General features: G+C 39.9%; 1 protein-coding gene across 1 annotated transcript; it reads right to left on the bottom strand.

Annotated features, from left to right (window-relative positions):
• Positions 1–1,063: 1,063 nt before the first annotated feature.
• On the bottom strand, positions 1,064–18,307 carry PDILT (protein disulfide isomerase like, testis expressed). The gene is made up of 11 exons (XM_053470781.1): positions 17,643–18,307; positions 15,950–16,156; positions 14,990–15,123; positions 14,568–14,705; positions 13,628–13,738; positions 12,741–12,866; positions 8,791–8,988; positions 7,829–7,949; positions 7,398–7,579; positions 6,574–6,669; positions 1,064–1,189 (listed from the first exon to the last, which is right to left on the bottom strand). Exons 1-11 carry the CDS (start codon positions 17,839–17,841, stop codon positions 1,133–1,135), a joined length of 1,569 nt encoding a protein of 522 aa, XP_053326756.1. The 5' UTR covers positions 17,842–18,307; the 3' UTR covers positions 1,064–1,132.
• Between the last annotated feature and the right edge of the window lie 537 nt (positions 18,308–18,844).

The following is an 18,844-nucleotide window of genomic DNA, read 5'->3' as shown; positions in this document are numbered from 1 at the left end:
CGTTTCCTGAATGTGTTCATGGCTACTACAGCTCCTCCTTTATCTGTTGGCTTTACTGTGATGCTGTGGTGGATCTTTAGATATAGTTTACTTCCCTGGGGGTAAGGCTGTGAGTTTTTCTTATGATTGTGCTCTTTTGCATGAAGGGGTAGGTTCACTGGCATCATGGAGGCTCACACATTGTGGGGAGCCCATTGTCCTGTGGGGTGCCCCAACAACAGCTCTTCTAACTTCCACCCCCCAGGCTGGGCATGGTGCTAGGCCGGCATCGCGACACACTCTCAGGCCCAGCTCTCCTGTGTTAGTGTCTGTAAGTATGTTATTTGTAAGTGTGTTAGTGTGTCTGTATGTTACTGTATGTGTAAAGACATATGTTGGTTTGTGTATGTTAGTATGGGTATGTGTAAGAATGTTAGTATATGTAGAAATGTTATTGTGTGCATATGGGTTTTTACTGTCAGCCCAATAAAATATATCACTGGGGTCTGGGGTCAAGTAGTCTGGGGTCATTTCTAAATGTTTTTTAAAGGACAGGAAATTCTGTCCATTAAAATAACATGAAATGGATCCGAAATAAAGTGTAGACATTTTTAATGTTGTAAATGGCTATTGTAGCTGGAAACAACTGATTTTTAATGGGTTGTCTTCATTGGAGTACAGAGGCTCTTTATCACTCCCATCACTCCTGTGTTCCAATGGCACATTGTGGCCGCTAATCCAAGTTTAATAGACTAATTGGTCATTAGAAACCCCTTTTACAATTACATTAGCACAGCTAGAAGTTTCCTTGTTTTCTGTGAAAATAGCTAATTGCCCCCAAACCTTTAAATATAATCATAAATTATAGTAATACAAATTAAGTATTATTAAGTAAATTAATAACTGCAAAATTGGACTTCTGAATCAGTAACAACTGAATTAGCAAAATCTAAAAAATATACTATGCCAATATTACAAGCGTTAGGATGGGTTGGAGACAAAATGGATGGAGGGAGATAAAACCCTTGGCCACTTAAACACCCAACTACCCTAATAGACAATACAAGCTGGAAAAACACAGAGATGTATTTATTTTTTCTTTTTATTTTAGATTTAGTTGTGAAAGATGGTAATACGAAAACAGGTAATGTAGCTAAAGTTCTTCTTTCTGTTGTCTCTCACCATCATTTTCAGCCGTCTCGCGAGAGGTCTATAAAAACACAAGACATGAAGCAGAAACAGAGTTACAAATGTCAATAAACTACATCAGTATAGAGCGTCATTTGCTGTAATCAAAGAAACTACATTAAATTCATGGGATTTCATGGGATTGTGTTCACCTATCCTATATTTGGGTCATTTCACAGCATCATTTTATATTCAAAAAATGTCCGGAGCAATGTAAGGTAAGGAACTATCTTTTTTTCAACATGAGATGGCTCTTCATCTACCATCCTTAAGTCTATTAAAATGCATAATTATGATAATAGGAGCGCAAGTCTACTTGATTCCTTCTCTTAGTAGTGACTAGCACTGATATCCAACAAAATATCATACATACAAAATGTACTCCCTTCCCCAAGAAAAATAGAAACCAAAATACAATTACTTGTCTAACCAAAAGAGAAGTTTGTCTTTTTTTTTTTAATTATGTAACTACACAAAATAATATTTTTCCTATATATTCTATGCACACATTTTATAAGCTTCATTAACATATCCAAAAAAAATTACAAATGTATTCATGTAATCGGCAACTTAACAAGACGCAAGAGAATAATGACATAGTTCTTGGGAGAAGTACATTAAGTCACTTGCCCCATGGTATACACGTAATGTGGATTTTATTATAAACATAATAGTTAATATTATTCTGTAAACAACATTATATAGATTTATTTAGTGCATAGAATTGCAAAATGTAGGATTTGATAAAAATGACATATCCTCTTAAATTAATAGGTTTTCACAAACAGTACAAAGTTAAATGGCCCACCAATGTAACGGCCGTTAAAAGTGGATGTTGCGAAATGATTGCCGTATTAGATTTTTCATGTTTTATTTATTCTTTGGACCAAACAATGAAAGCTGAAGGGGAATATATACTGTTTCAAAGTATATATTTACTTTTTGGGTAGAATATGTATAGCATATATGAACAATTTTTTTTTTTTTTTTTTTTTTTTTTTTTTTTTTTTACAAAACCGCTTCACGTGTGCCATATATACGTTGTGTCTTGGTTGCCGTGGAGAGGTTTGCTTGTATTACAGAACATTATTTGCTCAGGTTTCAGGACGTACCCTACTTTTTGAAAAACAAATGTAGACAATAAAGGTGTCGTTGTTTATACATTGTTCAAACCATGGGCGTAGGAACCCCTAAAAATCTGGGGGGGATAGCATTTTTACTGGTAGGGTATACCTGACCATTTCACCAACAGGGATTTTTATGACATTGCATTATAAATACATAGAGATTAATATGTAGTTGGTCCCCCTTTGCAGCTATAACGGCTTCCACTCTTCTGGGAACGATTTCCACAAGATTTTGGAGAGTTTCTGTGGGGAATTTTTGCAACCATGCCTTTATGGACCTTGTTTTGTACACTGGGGCACAGTCATGATGGAATAGAAAAGGACCGTCCCCAAAACTGTTCCCACAAAGTTAGAAGCATAGTGCTGTCCAAAATGTCTTGGTTTATCACCTTCAGCTTACAAAACGTTCTACTGGATGAATAGGAGAAAATTCCCACAGAAACAGAAAAATCTTACAACCACAGATGGACCCCGCTGGACACGGCCACAGAGACTACTATGATGTATTGAAGGATCCATCTAAGACTCCTAACACGTCATGCACACAGGAACATATCCACACACTTAAACACTTGAATAACATACACATACATACACACCAACATACACACACACACAATAATACACCCAAAAAGATTCCCACCCTAATATACCTAGACACATGCCCACTATAACACACCTGAAAACAGACTAACATACCCACAAAAACAGATGTGCACAATAACATACCCACAAACATACGCTATCACACCCAGACACGCATTCAAACACATCATTCACTTACTCTGCCTACCCGTAGATTTAACACGTGGCGCTTTGTATTAGTGATGCCCTAGACCAAGTAGCACCCCGCAATATTCTCTTGTGTCCAAATGCTACATACAGTGACACACACACTCATTTTAACCAGAAATAGGCCTGGATTTAACCCAAGGTGCCCCTGAGTTAAACATGTGTTACAGGGAATCATTCTCTTCCCTTTAAGTACGACATGCCTGCTCATACACACACATATGCACTGCTCTTACGCATGCCTGCCCACAAAAACACATATATACGCTGCAGTTTCCTGCACATACACACTTGCCAGTACTCACACATATGCACTACCCTTATACACGCCTGCCCAAACATACATAAACTGCTCACACACACATGCCTCCCCATAAATATACACTGCCCTTGAACATACTTACACAGACGTATACACTATAAGACAAATACACTCCTAATATACACACATATACACTGGCCATACACACATACACACTGGCCATACACACATACACACTGCCCATACAGACGTACCCATACACACTGCCCATACAGACGTACACATATACACTGCCCATACACACGTACACATATACAGTGCCCATACACACGTACACTGCCCATACACACGTAAACATATACACTGCCCATACACACGTACAGATATACACTGCCCATACACACGTACATATATACACTGCCCATACACACATACACATATACACTGCCCATACACACGTACACATATACACTGCCCATACACACGTACACATATACACTGCCCATACACACGTACATATATACACTGCCCATACACACGTACACATATACACTGCCCATACACACGTACATATATACACTGCCCATACACACGTACACATATACACTGCCCATATACACGTACACATATACACTGCCCATACACACGTACACATATACACTGCCCATACACACGTACATATATACACTGCCCATACACACGTACACATATACACTGCCCATACACACATACACTGCCCATACACACGTACACTGCCCATACACACGTACACATATACACTGCCCATACACACGTACATATATACACTGCCCATACACACGTACACTGCCCATACACACGTACACATATACACTGCCCATACACACGTACATATATACACTGCCCATACACACGTACACATATACACTGCCCATACACACGAACACATATACACTGCTCATACACACGTACAGATATACACTGCCCATACACACGTACATATATACACTGCCCCTCGTTTTGCACATCAGACCCCCCCTCGTTTTGCACATCAGACACCCCCTCGTTTTGCACATCAGACCCCCCCCTCGTTTTGCACATCAGACCCCCCCTCGTTTTGCACATCAGACCCCCCCTCGTTTTGCACATCAGACCCCCCCTCGTCTGATGCACATCAGACCCCCCCTCGTTTTGCACATCAGACCCCCCCTCGTTTTGCACATCAGACCCCCCCCTCGTTTTGCACATCAGACCCCCCCCTCGTTTTGCACATCAGACCCCCCCTCGTTTTGCACATCAGACCCCCCCTCGTTTTGCACATCAGACCCCCCCCCCTCGTTTTGCACATCAGACCCCCCCCTCGTTTTGCACATCAGACCCCCCCCCCTCGTTTTGCACATCAGACCCCCCCCCCTCGTTTTGCACATCAGACCCCCCCCTCGTTTTGCACATCAGACCCCCCCCTCGTTTTGCACATCAGACCCCCCCCTCGTTTTGCACATCAGACCCCCCCTCGTTCTTCACATCTCTTACCTTTCTCTTCTTCCTTTCTGCTTTCTCTTCATCCTCTCCTTCTGGTTTGCCGCTCACTCTCAGTGCAGTGCGGCTGCGCACAGCTGTTTATGCTGAGCGCCGGGGCTGGGATATAAACGTCATATCCCATCGCCCGGGGCTCAGTGATCACACCGGTAAGTGTGCCCTTAATGTTGGACTGGTTAGGGAAATCCGTGATCTCCCCAACCAGTCCTGCACGCTGCAGCTGCTGATCGGGCAGCTGTGCACCGAGGGCACTTACCTCACACAGCCCTGGGGGGGATTTCTCTATTATCGGTCCCCCCCGCATGATTTCCTGGGGGGGATCTGTCCCCCCCGTCCCCCCCGGTTCCTACGCCCCTGGTTCAAACGACACCCATTATTCTCTTTCAACTGATACATTCTTTGTGTGCCCTCTTCAATGAGCTTGACCTGTATAGTAATATTTTACTTAAATGGTCACGGTATGGTATAGACAGAAGTTAGGGTCATTCCAGTTTTCTCAGAATAAACATTCCAACAGAATAGGGAGGACTTGGATTATTAGTGGGGCAAGTCGGCCTATACATGGAGATGGGGCTATCCAAAATGGGCTCAGATCAGGACAAGCAGCGGGCAGAGCAAGAGATGAATCGAGCAGGGCTAGCCTCTCCTGTCTCCCTCATTGAGTTCTTGCTTTTTAAGGCAGAAGAAGAGACTCCACATACAACTTCGCTTTCACAGAAAACAATCACAGAATAGAGCCCTGGTTTACCAAATACTTTGACTCCCTCGCTAACCATCCAATTTATTAAGCCCTATAGCCTTGATATGTGCAAAGGAAGAACGTTTAGGTCAGGGAACCAATACGTTATGGGGAGTTTGCTGCCAAATACATTGGGTGAAAGAGCCCCTAACTTGAAAAGGACAGTAATCAGTGGTTGTCAACGATATGCTTAACTTTTCGGATTTTTTTTCTTAACCTTATGGATTTTTTGATATTACAACACCGTCAATGCTTCAAACAATCAAGCGTAGGGGTTAGAAAGCCACATATGGATTGTTATTGGATGATAATCTTTTATTTCTAGTGAATGTAAATACTAGGTGGGGTAGGTTGTCAAGTATGTCAGTTGGCAACAGTATAAAATGTATTTGTTTGGATGTACGTTGTACTTGTAGGCAAGCTTTGCCAAAACAAATTAACTTAAAAGGTAACTCAATAACTTGGTACCCTGGTAACACAGATACATGTAAAGTTCCATATTATATATATATATATATATAAATATCTGAAACACTTCATGGGGCTTTTTAGCATGTAGAACTATAAAGTGTAAAGAAATATATCTGCATTATTGGGTTGAAATAAATCATGCAACCCCCAAGAACAGGAAGTTAAAATGGCTGCTTCTTGGCATACATATAATGTAGATTTTAATGTACACCTTATTTTATTGTGTAATTAACATCATTACATGAGTTTATTTAGTTTACTAAGCTGCAAAGTGGAGGATTTGGAAAAATATCCAAGTTACATTACAACACATCTGTTGTTCTAATGGTGGCAGTAAGTCATTAATTTTAGTTCTCCGCCAGAAAATTATAAACCAAGTTTAAATAGTTAAAAATACTGAAAGATTTCTTGTAACATGACATACATACATGAATAAAATGCCGTACCATTAAAGAAAATTTTTGGTTAATATTTAAAAAAAATCTACTTTAAATTACCTGGTCATCTTCGTTCTTGTTTGCCGATTCAATGTGTTTTTCTACATATTCTGTGAAAGCTTCAATGGTCTTTTCTCCTGTATACTGAATAGTCGTCTTAAAAATAGAAAATTAGTGTAGAAACATGCAAGTACTTTAGCAATATCAAGAAGTCAATGAAAAAGATGTAGCAACAAACATATAAAGATAGATAGATAGATAGATAGATAGATAGATAGATAGATATAGATAGATAGATAGATAGATAGATAGATAGATAGATAGATAGATAGATAGATAGATAGATACAAAGACGACTAGGTATTAACAATAGACAGACGGTTGAAAAAGAATAATTTAAAACATGGTTCAAAACGTGTATACAAAAATCACGGATTGGTAGGGTGGACCCCACTAACTCTCACACTTTTTTTTTGCTTAATCTCTTAAAAGAATGATTGTGGAAACCTTAATTTTATGACAAATACGATAATGATTTCCTTAGGAGAAATAAAATTCTGCTGTCACTTTAACAGTAGTTCGGGGACAGAATCCTTAACCAGTTGACACAAATGGGGACATTTGGTCACTCTACGCTATCTGCCACCATACCCTCCCTCGTCCAACTCTTTGCTATTCACATATTTCCTGCTCTTGCACAAATTAGCTTTTCGCTTCCCTGCTTCGTCCCTTTAGCCAAATAGTCAAACACAACTGTCAAGTGTATATCTTCCGATCTGCTTCACCGAGGCTATGGCACTAAATATCCTTCTCATTTGAGATTGTTTCGCCGTGGTTTATTGGGCCCTTCATTTTGAAACATTACAATATGAAAAAAAACATACCGTTATATCTGACCCAGCAGGAAAGAACCGGAAAAAGGGATAGCGATCCAATACTATGAGCTTAATATCATTGGCTGTACAGTCAATTTTGGCAATTGTCACATTCTTATGGTTTTGGTATCTCCTTCCTAACTCCTCCCATACAGGAAATAGTTCTTTGCACTTTTCAGACCATGGTGCATCTAGGAAAAAGAAAAAAATATATTATTAAATGTAATTAAAAAATACATTAATTTGGTTGCAGTGTAGTCTAACCCAATCCTTTAATATTTTGGAAACAACAAATGGCAAGCCTGCATTAAAAAATGGAAAGCCTGCAAACCCCATTTGATGCAAAAATATTTTTTTAATTACCGTTAGAGGTATATTTACTTTATTCAAGAAGAAATGGGCGTGAGACAAGAAAGGGGGGGCAAAAAACATATACTTACAAAACATAACAAAGGTATTAGTAGTTTTATTGAAAGCCACTTGATTAAAGTTTTTCCCCACAAGTACTTTTACAGGATGTTTTTCCCAGTCTTTAGGAATTTCTTCACTGTCCGTTATGGGCTGTTTTAAAAAAATAAACATAATTTTACTTCTTTTATGCAAAAATCATGTACGCAAAACAGCTGGTGTGGTCATCAGAGAAGGCTAGAAATGTAGGCGAATCTATAAGTAAAATCTCAACTTGCTGATAAAGATAAGCATTGAACATATTTATTTATATGTTATCAGTTTATTGATAACCACTGGAAACCCCTTAGGAATACGGAGTCTCGCTCCAATGTTTTAAAGTTGCTGTTTCACCTTTATTACAACATGCAGAAACTAGAAACATCATTAAACCAAGTGCCGTTGAATGAACACACTCACCCCATGAGAAATTACTATTTGGCTCCTGATTGATTTTTCAGGGGATGGTTGATTGCCATGCGAAACAAAACAGATGCTGGTTTGCTATAGAAATTCCTAGAAATGTTTGTTGTTTTTATATGGCTAGACCTTCAGAAGAAAGACTAAAAATGGCAGATCTACTAAGGGCTATTTGCTTCACAGATTGGGGGCAACTCAGTGGTCAAGAGGGACACTTCTGTTATCTAGGATGATTGGCTTTACCCCAAATTTGACTGTAGTTTATATATTGTTAGCTTTTCAACTTAGTAAAACTTTTATATCGACATTATTTTAGAACGTATAGCAGTGTGGTAGGCACATGAACAAAACTGATTAATATAGTTTGAATCTTATGGAGCTGCTTTTAGGTTGAACCCACCAGATAGAGTTCTTTACTCAGTTGCGGGTACATCTTTTTTCAAAGGGGACTTAATGTATTCTATACTATTATAGAGATACAGAGGGTTTATTCATGTAAAAGGCATTGCTTTGCTAATTTTCGTGTATGTATCACCTTTGCTTTTCCATCCAAGTAGTTCTGACAGAAATTCTTCAAGTTTGCAAAATTGACTTCATCAGCTGGCATTCTGTACTTCGCATCGCTGGTCAGGTTCAAAACGCGGATGGCAGGAGTATCGACTTCCGTGATGCGGAAATATTCAAAAATGCGGCCATTGCGAGTTTCGTCCGTATCAACGTAAACAAAGACCAACTGGTAAATAAGGTTTAAGGTTAGTATACAGAAGATATTTTTTTAATAAGGTGTTATATTAATTTATAAGCTTCAAATTTTGACATGGACAGAACAAATGACGTTATGATGCCATATTATGTTAAGATTGATTGTATATGATAGTTTTTTTTGACCTGTCAAATTTCTGGGGCAATTTCTTAAACTGGTATTTCAAGACCGATGTTACCCAACTCACCAGATATAGGCTTAGGGACAAAATAATGGATCCCAGGAAGGATCTTGCTGTAAGCAGGACCAATAGTGATTATTTAAACTTGGTTTGTATTAATCACGGGTATTTCAAACATCTTTATTAGTTAGTCTGTATGCATGGGCGTAGGAACCCCTAAAAATCTGGGGGGGATAGCATTTTTACTGGTAGGGTATATTCTTGTTCAGTAAACTGGGAATTGTTCATGGCAAATTTTATATAAATGTATGTGTGGTGTGTGTGTACAATTTCCGCACAAAAAAAGTATCATGTTCAGTTTTCACAGACAAGCTCTTTATTAAACAAACAGGTCAAAGAAAATTAACCAAAAGTTTGGCCTATATTTCAGTTATTTCACTTAGAACAACTGGTAATAATACTTTAAGTAATGCACAATTGCCAAAATTTTACAAAAGATCCTACAGAAATACAATGATGCAATTAACCCTTTCCGCATTTGTGGTCTGGGAGCAGACAACACTTAAATACTCTTATAGAAATATTTTATTAACTGCAGGCAGAGTAAGACCCTACAACCAACGCACTGTAGTGGTTATGGTGCAAAGTAGCTGTTTTGCACACTGGGGCACAGTCATGATCCCCAAAACTGTTCCCACAAAGTTAGAAGCATAGTGTTGTCCAAAATGTCTTGGTTTATCGCCTTCAGCTCATAAAACGTTCTACTAGATAAATGGGAGAAAATTCCCACAGAAACTCACAAAAAAAGACAAATCTTACAACCACAGATGGACCCCACTGGACACGGCCACAGAGACTACTATGATGTATTGAAGGAACCATCTAAGACTCCTAACACGTCATACACACAGGAACATATCCACACACTTAAACACTTGAATAACATACACACGCATGCACACACTTACGTACACACACACAATGGGTTAAACATGTGTTACAGGGAATCATAATCTTCCCTTTAAGTACGACATGCCTGCTCATACCCACATATGAACTGCTCTTACGCATGCCTGCCCACAAAAACACACGTATACGCTGCAATTGCCTGCACATACACACTTGCCAGTACTCACACTTATGCACTACCCTTATACACGCCTGCCCAAACATACATAAACTGCTCACACACACATGCCTCCCCATAAATATACACTGCCCTTGCACATACTTACACAGACATATACACTATAAGACAAATACACTCCTTATATACACACATACACTGCCCATACAGACGTACACGTATACAATGCCCATACACACGTACACATATACACTGCCCATACACACATACACATATACACTGCCCATACAGACGTACACATATACACTGCCTATGCAGACATACACATATACACTGCCTATACACACGTACACATATACACTGCCCATACACACATACACATGTACACTGCCCATACACATATACACATATACACTGCCTATACACACGTACACATATACACTGCCCATACAGACGTACACATATACACTGCCTATGCAGACATACACATATACACTGCCTATACACACGTACACATATACACTGCCCATACACACATACACATGTACACTGCCCATACACATATACACATATACACTGCCTATACACACGTACACATATACACTGCCCATACAGACGTACACATATCCACTGCCTATGCAGACATACACATATACACTGCCTATACACACGTACACATATACACTGCCCATACACACACATATACACTGCCCATACAGACATACACATTTACACTGCCTATACAGACGTACACATATACACTGCCCATACAGACGTACACATATACACTGCCCATACAGACATACACATATACACTGCCTATACAGACGTACACATATACACTGCCCATACAGACATACACATATACACTGCCTATACAGACGTACACATATACACTGCCCATACAGACATACACATATACACTGCCTATACACACGTATACATATACATATACACTGCCCATACACACACATATACACTGCCTATACAGACATACACATATACACTGCCCATACACACATACACTGTCTATACAGACATACACATATACACTGCCCATACAGACATACACATATACACAGCCCATACAGACGTACACATATACACTGCCCATACAGACGTACACATATACACTGCCCATACAGACGTACACATATACACTGCCCATACAGACGTACACATATACACTGCCCATACAGACATACACATATACACTGCCCATACAGACATACACATATACACTGCCCATACAGACATACACATATACACTGCCCATACAGACGTACACATATACACAGCCCATACACATATACACATATACACTGCCCATACAGACATACACATATACACTGCCCATACAGATACACACATATACACTGCCCATACAGACGTACACATATACACTGCCCATACACACACATATACACTGCCCATACAGATACACACATATACACTGCCCATACAGATACACACATATACACTGCCCATACAGACATACACATATACACTGCCCATACAGACGTATGCACATACACGCACATATACACAGCTGCCCTATACACATATGCCTGCCCAAGTGCCCATACACATGCCTTATCATATGTATATACACACACAAATCTACCATCAGACCCCCCCCACCTTCGTTCTCCACATCAGACCCCCTCCCACCTTCATTCTCCACATCAGACCCCCCAACCCACCTTTGTTCTCCACATCAGACCCCCCCACAACCTTTGTTCTCCACATCAGACCCCCTCCCACCCACCTTCATTCTCCACATCAGACCCCCCTAACCCACCTTTGTTTTCCACATCAGACCCCCCCCACAACCTTCGTTTTCTACATCAGACCCCCCCACAACCTTCGTTTTCTACATCAGACCCCCCCCCACAACCTTTGTTCTCCACATCAGACCCCCCAATAATCAACCATCCACCCACCTTGGTTCTCCACAAATCTTACCTTTTCTTCCTTCTTCCTCCTTTCTGCTTTCTCTTCCTTCTTCCTCCTTCCTGCTTCCTGCTTCCTCCTTTCTGATTTCTGTTCTAACTTTCCTTCTGTTTGCCGCTCGCAGTCTGTGCAGTGCGGCTGCGCACAGCTGTTTCTGCTGAGCGCCGGGGCTGGATATAAACGTCATATCCCGTCGCCCCGGCGCTCAGTTACAGACAGCTGGTGAGTGTGACTTTAATGCAGCTGCAGGACTGGTTGGGGAGATCACGGATTTCCCTAACCAGTCCTGCAGGCTGCAGCTGCCGATCGGGCAGCTGTGAGCACCCTCACAGCTGCACCCGAGTGCACTCACCCTGGGGGGGATTTCTATATTATCGGTCCCCCCCGCATGATTTCCTGGGGGGGATCCGTCCCCCCCGCCCCCCCCGGTTCCTACGCCCGTGTCTGTATGTATGTATTATTATCTATTCCCAAAGCATTTATTTTTTAAATCTTGACAGTGTAAAACTATGCTGTTTAGACAAAATCTAAAATTAACACAAATGAAAGACAATTACTTACCTTTCCCCTAAACTCCAGGGCTGCCTGCTCATAATTTTCATAGATTGTTCTGAAATCTTCAGATTTTTTGGAGGCAAAAAGTAAAATGTGATTGTCAATGGGAACATCAAAAATAGTTACGGATGTCTGTAAGGAAAACAGATTGAGTAAATGATTAAATACATCCCAGTTTGTCTACCATATGTAAAATTATGTTACCGTATGTTTTAAAGAATATTACCGTAAGAAAAAACTGGATACAAAAATATACACATTGCTAGGTGCTGGGGGGTGTTTCATAGTAAGTGAAAAGGAAATCCTCATCCTACCATATTTTACTCTACGTGGAAAATTAGCGACACATGTAGGAACACACAACAGTCCACCAGCATCTTGATTCAAGGAGAAACCCCCCCCCCTAAGTGGGATTTTCAATCTTTTGTATGTAAATTCATTTTACGCAGGTGCCCAGAGAACACTGTAGTTTACCATGTGGTTCCAGACCGGTGCCAGATGTTAAGTTTGATAAAGTGGTCCCCTAGCTGACCAACCATTAAGTGACAGTGGTAAGGTCTGTACCAGTGGTGTCCAACCTGTGGCCCTCCAGCTGCTGCAGGACAACATTTCCCACAATGCTCTTTCAGCTAAGAGGCTGGCTGAGGAGTATGGGAGATGTAGTCCTGCAGCAGCTGGAGGGCCGCAGGCTGGACACCCCTGGTCTATACCTTCATCATCACAGAGCTCCCTACATATAGCATATGGACGGAGTACGTGTATCTGGAAACTCCAACATCACATGGATGTCGGTATTAAGTACGGGGACTGTTAATAATAAGCTTTTCATAGGTATTAATGGATATAGCCAAGTATATTTATATTATAGACATAAAATAAAAGATAATAATTACCTCCAAATTGTATTCTGTTACCAGGTCCATGACATAGGTTCGTATTAGTCGAACAAGATCAATTTTGCTCTTAACCTCCTCCTCAGATATTAGATATTGAACAGGCTTATCCTTCAGAAAGAGAATAATAATATAGGAACCGGTTACTTAAAGCTTGCAGATCATGGTAATAGTCAGTTAGCCATTCAGATAACTATTTTCCTCTATGACCAAAAGGAAGGTAGCAAGGGCAGATATTCTTGACCTTTTTTTTAATACACTTAAAAATGGGTCCTGACAAAGCCAAAATGTGAGGAGGGGCAACATTACTATTACTTTATTTTGCTGGATAATGTTATGGAAGAGTATTGATGGCTTCTCACATACTACTATCTATTTTAGGCTGGGGGAATAGTATTAATAACATGGAGTCTATCTACTACATTTTCCATGTTTAGTTATCTCCCCAAGTGTAAAGGCAAGTCTAGATGTGGGCCTTTTTGCTTATTGTGCCTCAGTGATACTAGCTAAACATTATTTATGATAAACAAACGAATCCCAAAAACGACAACCATATGTCTAAGATCAACTTCGTGTGTTACTCGAATCTGAGGATGCATTGAAGCTTGAGCTGTTCACAGAGTTCCCTGATTAGGTTTGCATTGAATAAACGTTTGTATAAACGTGGTGAGCATACTGAGTAACTTTGGCTCCTTCTGTGCACCTATCTTTTAATTCCCCCCACTTAATCCACTTTTTTTGGAGGGAGCAGGGGCTGTGCCTTTTGGCCACTAGTCATCCTTGAAGACTTCAGACTCCTTGAAAACCCAAATGAAGATTGGGGACCTGGTGTCCACTTTGGCCCTACCACAGGATCATCTGTTCACCTTGGGCTTCAACAAAATAGAATGTCTGTGGTTTTTGGTATACCAAGCTAAACTATACATAGAAAACAAATTACCTTTTTGTAAACTGCAACCATATTTGTGGTAATCCCAACGTGCGATAATATGTCATCCTTGCTGACCCGGGCAAAGGGAAATTCTGGGACATCTTTAGCAGCGTCAGAAAAATGCTCTACCATCTTAGTTTCCAGGTTCTGCTTCCATACAGAAAAAAAGAATGAGGTTGTTTGAATGGTGTTGTGGTCATTCATAAGATAGACATTTTAAATATTTGAAATAGCTAAATGTTTGCATTTGGGGGGCATTTTATAGTAGACAAACGCCATGTTTTGGCTATGACAATCGACTGAACCAACTGATAGAATAAGTGCATTTGCTTGACTGCTTTTTCTGTACAATTATACTCAATATTTCTAAGTACAGTTATGTAATAATGAAAGTAATTTAATATAGCATATAAGAAATATTTGTTCCATACCTTAAAGAAACCAACTACAGTAGTTTTATCGGACCGGATGAAAGACTCAAACTCATCCGTTGTGTTAAGGAATACGGAGCTCTCCCCCATTCGTCTTTTCAGCCACGTAACAAAAGCAGATGCAGTTCTCACACCTTAAATGCAGAAAACCAGAGGAACCTGTTCAAAAGTCTATACAAGTCTATTGTTTGTTTACTAATTGTCAGAATGAAGGACCATATTTATGAAGAATAATTATGGGACAAAGCGCTATGTACTTGGTGTCGATTGTGAGTTCTTCACATTTAGACAATTGCTCTTGATTAGAATTGTCTAGCTATTGTCCCTTATTATATTCCACATAAATTACCCAAATTATCAGGTTTCCAAATATAGTTTGAAAAAACAGCTGGTTACACAGTAGACAGATAGATGCGAAACAGCGTCATTTTAATTTTCCCTAATTGCACTAAAAAGGTACATATTATAAGTAGACAGATAAGAAAGTTCAAACAGAATACAGGTATAGTGTTTCCCTTTTATATCATTTCACATTAAGACTTTTTTTATATATCTTTTGTTAGATTTTGAGCCATGAAAAATACTGTATTAAGTGTTCTTTTAAGAGTGAAATAAAAAAATGAAGTACACATTTTGAGATTAGTGTTTGTTGTTAATAACCTATTTTTCAATGCATCTGAGAATCACATTGTGTCCCCTATGGCAAAGTCAGCTAACCATGGTATCAGCTAAGGTTTGGTTTTTTTCTGTATTTTTAATAACCCAAACTGATGTTTCATATATGAATTAAGTAACTTTATGATTCCTACCAACAGAAGTGCCTCATTGATACATAGCTAACAAGTGCGAAATTTCTTTTGAATTGCTTGACGTCTAATAAACTCTTCAAAGCTATCCACCCAAATCTGAGAATGTAGCAGACTCATTTATGGAGTTATATGATTTGAGACATGCGGTTACCTTTACAGTCTACAGGATTTTTTCTGTCGCCACCAACAAACAGCTTCATCGTAGGAAATTCCGTTATTTTGAACTCTTTTCCAAGATCTTTTTCTTGAGTTATGTCAACTTGACCAAACCTAACATCCGATGACTCTTTCATGAGCTGACCTGCAGCTATAGAGAATGCTTCTTTCACTGTTTGTGAAGGCCCAGATAAAGCAACATCTGGAATAAAGCCAAAATATATCTTATTTTAATAACATTAATTAGCTGGGGGTTATGGGGAACAGAGTGCATAATGTTTAATTATATTAAAAGTTAACGTTATGATACTAAATAAGCATCCGTATGATGATGTTTGTGGAATGGCTGGCTATTAATTAGTTTGTAGGTAATTAAAGATAACCAATGGACTACATATAATGCAGTAATTTCTCACTGTGTCTCAAAATAAATAAAAAAAAACATGATTAATATGTTCTATATATAGGAACTATATGGACTATGACAATTCACCGTTAACCTCTGCTTGCATAGTACATATTCAATGTATTAAAAAGAAAAAGAATGACAATAGTTAACAAAATAATGATAATGCTGTTTCTACATACTGTATGTATAACAAGCTAACACGCTGTACTTTGAACTCTCTGAGTTATAGTCGATGTGGCCTTAATTTGGGACAAGTCCAAATAAACACGTTAAAGAGACCATGCAATCAATTTATACAAGGTCACCGGGAGAACATATTCAAACATTAGCTACTTCGGCTATAATTCATCAGAATAGTGTTCTTATCATACAGCAAACAATGAAATCAACAGAACGTATCAAGTATTTGTACAAAGACAAGCTAACACCACACTTTCAGGCACACTGCATTGTGTTACATAGAATTCAACTTCTACGGCATTATTATATATAATAATCTTAATATAGGCAGTATGTTACTGTCTGGGCAAATCCGAGGTCAATTGCCCACCTACCCCTTCCATGCCCATACTTCCTGAGAACCCTAATGTTATGCCACTGGTTTCTAAGTATGAATCAATTGTGTATGAATTATGTAAATCTAATGTTAAAAACCCAGGTCTGTTTCCTGTCCACAGATATCCCAAAACGTACAGAATAATAAACAAGAAAAGTATTATTACATAAACCGTGGCTATATGCCTGTATCACATATGGCATGTCAGCATTAAGAGAAAATAATGCTTTTATCCCCTGCCTGCCTGCATGTACTTACATAGGAGAGACCCTTGTGGTAAATGTTACCCCCTAAAACCCATATGGTGGGTCTGGCCTGTTTATACAATGTCATTTTCTTGTTCATATTACAGGTGAAGATATGTGAATGCGTGTGTTTGCACTAAAATGATGTCTTCATTTAACATTGCAGCTGCTGCAACTCCCATCAACCAAGTCAAGGCCTAACAGATTGTAAAAGTCACAACAAGAATGACTAACACCCTATCCTTGCCAATTGAAAAATGTGTTTAAATAGCGTTTAGAAACATATAATATTAGTTGGCATTAATCCATTAACTATTGGTAGGTATTTTACAGCATCCATGGAACTCCAACTCCAATGATCCTTAGATAGCTAGAGATGTGTCTTATCTTTAGGATGCTGACTATTACTAATCCCACATCAGGCATCACTTGATCAATAAAAAAATTAACTTTTTGCAATTCAGGAAATATCACTCACAGAATTTGACCAATAGATATTTATTCTCCTTCAGGGCCCGTCCAAAGTTGGAACTTGTTAGGACAAGGACGTTGTCTTCTTCTTTGATTTTGGGGGGTTTGTGTTTCTTCACTTTGGATCCTTTCTGTGCTTTTTCTTCCTTCGTTGTAGAGAAAGAGAACAATAAGGCAAAGAACAATAAGAGGAGAGAAAGCTTCATGTTCCGGACAGACGTGCAAACTCCTCCGCTGGGACAAATTCAGATCAAAAGAAGGATCGGCTTCTAAGGCGCTGGTCATATGCCCAGTGAAAGCAGACCCCACCTTATCACGAGCAAGTGGCAATGTCACACGTCACTTATACTGATTAAAGAATTCCTGGCAAAGAGACCAAAAATACTAACACAACACATTTGTAAAGATTACAGCGGCGCTCGCGGCAGAATCCTTATTTTACTGGAGTATGAGACAGGTTCTAATCAGCATAAAGTTGTCACAGGTGCTGTGGTTGTGAATCAGGGCCGTAGCTAGGGTGCAGCAGCCTCCAGGACTGGTTGGGGAGATCACGGATCTCCCTCACCAGCCCAACATTTAGGAAAACCATTCCAGGGTTCTGGGGGCCCCGTGGTGAATTACATTGCTACCAGCAAAATCATTCACCACGAAGCCCCTAAAAAATAGCAGCGTCTATGTAGGGGAGGGGCGATCAGCGAGGCCACCTCCCCTGGGGGGCGGTCTTCAGAGGAGTGTAGAGGCAGCTGCACGATTGTACTGTCCCCAACCGGCGCCTTGTGGGCATTGCGCTGGTCTGGGTATGGGGTGACCGATGAGCAGGGCTGGTTAAGGACAGTACAATCCCCCTCCAACCAGCCCGACATTAGGGGCTTCCGTGCTCCCTAAACGCTATGCGCCGACAAATGATGCAGAGCGCGGGGATATGACGTCACCCCGGCGCTTTGTGTCAATAGCCAGCGCAGATGCAAGAGGGAAGAGTTGTACCCTTCTGTCCTACTTCCCCTTAACCACCCAACAAACTATAAGCTCAAAAGAGCAGGGCCCTCTACTCCCCCTGCACCAGTATGTTTTAAAACGTGTTAAGTGTTATAGTCATTTAAATATTTTCACTGTACCCCGTTGTAACAGCACCCTGGAATCTGTCTGCACTATATAGACATATTATGACCCGTGTAAGCTGGTAAGCAGGACTGACATAGGGCTGCTGTA

The sequence above is a fragment of the Spea bombifrons genome, chromosome 7, assembly GCF_027358695.1.
Source record: "Spea bombifrons isolate aSpeBom1 chromosome 7, aSpeBom1.2.pri, whole genome shotgun sequence".
NCBI classification, from domain to species: Eukaryota; Metazoa; Chordata; class Amphibia; order Anura; family Pelobatidae; genus Spea; species Spea bombifrons.
This window is presented reverse-complemented; position numbering and strand designations above follow the sequence as displayed.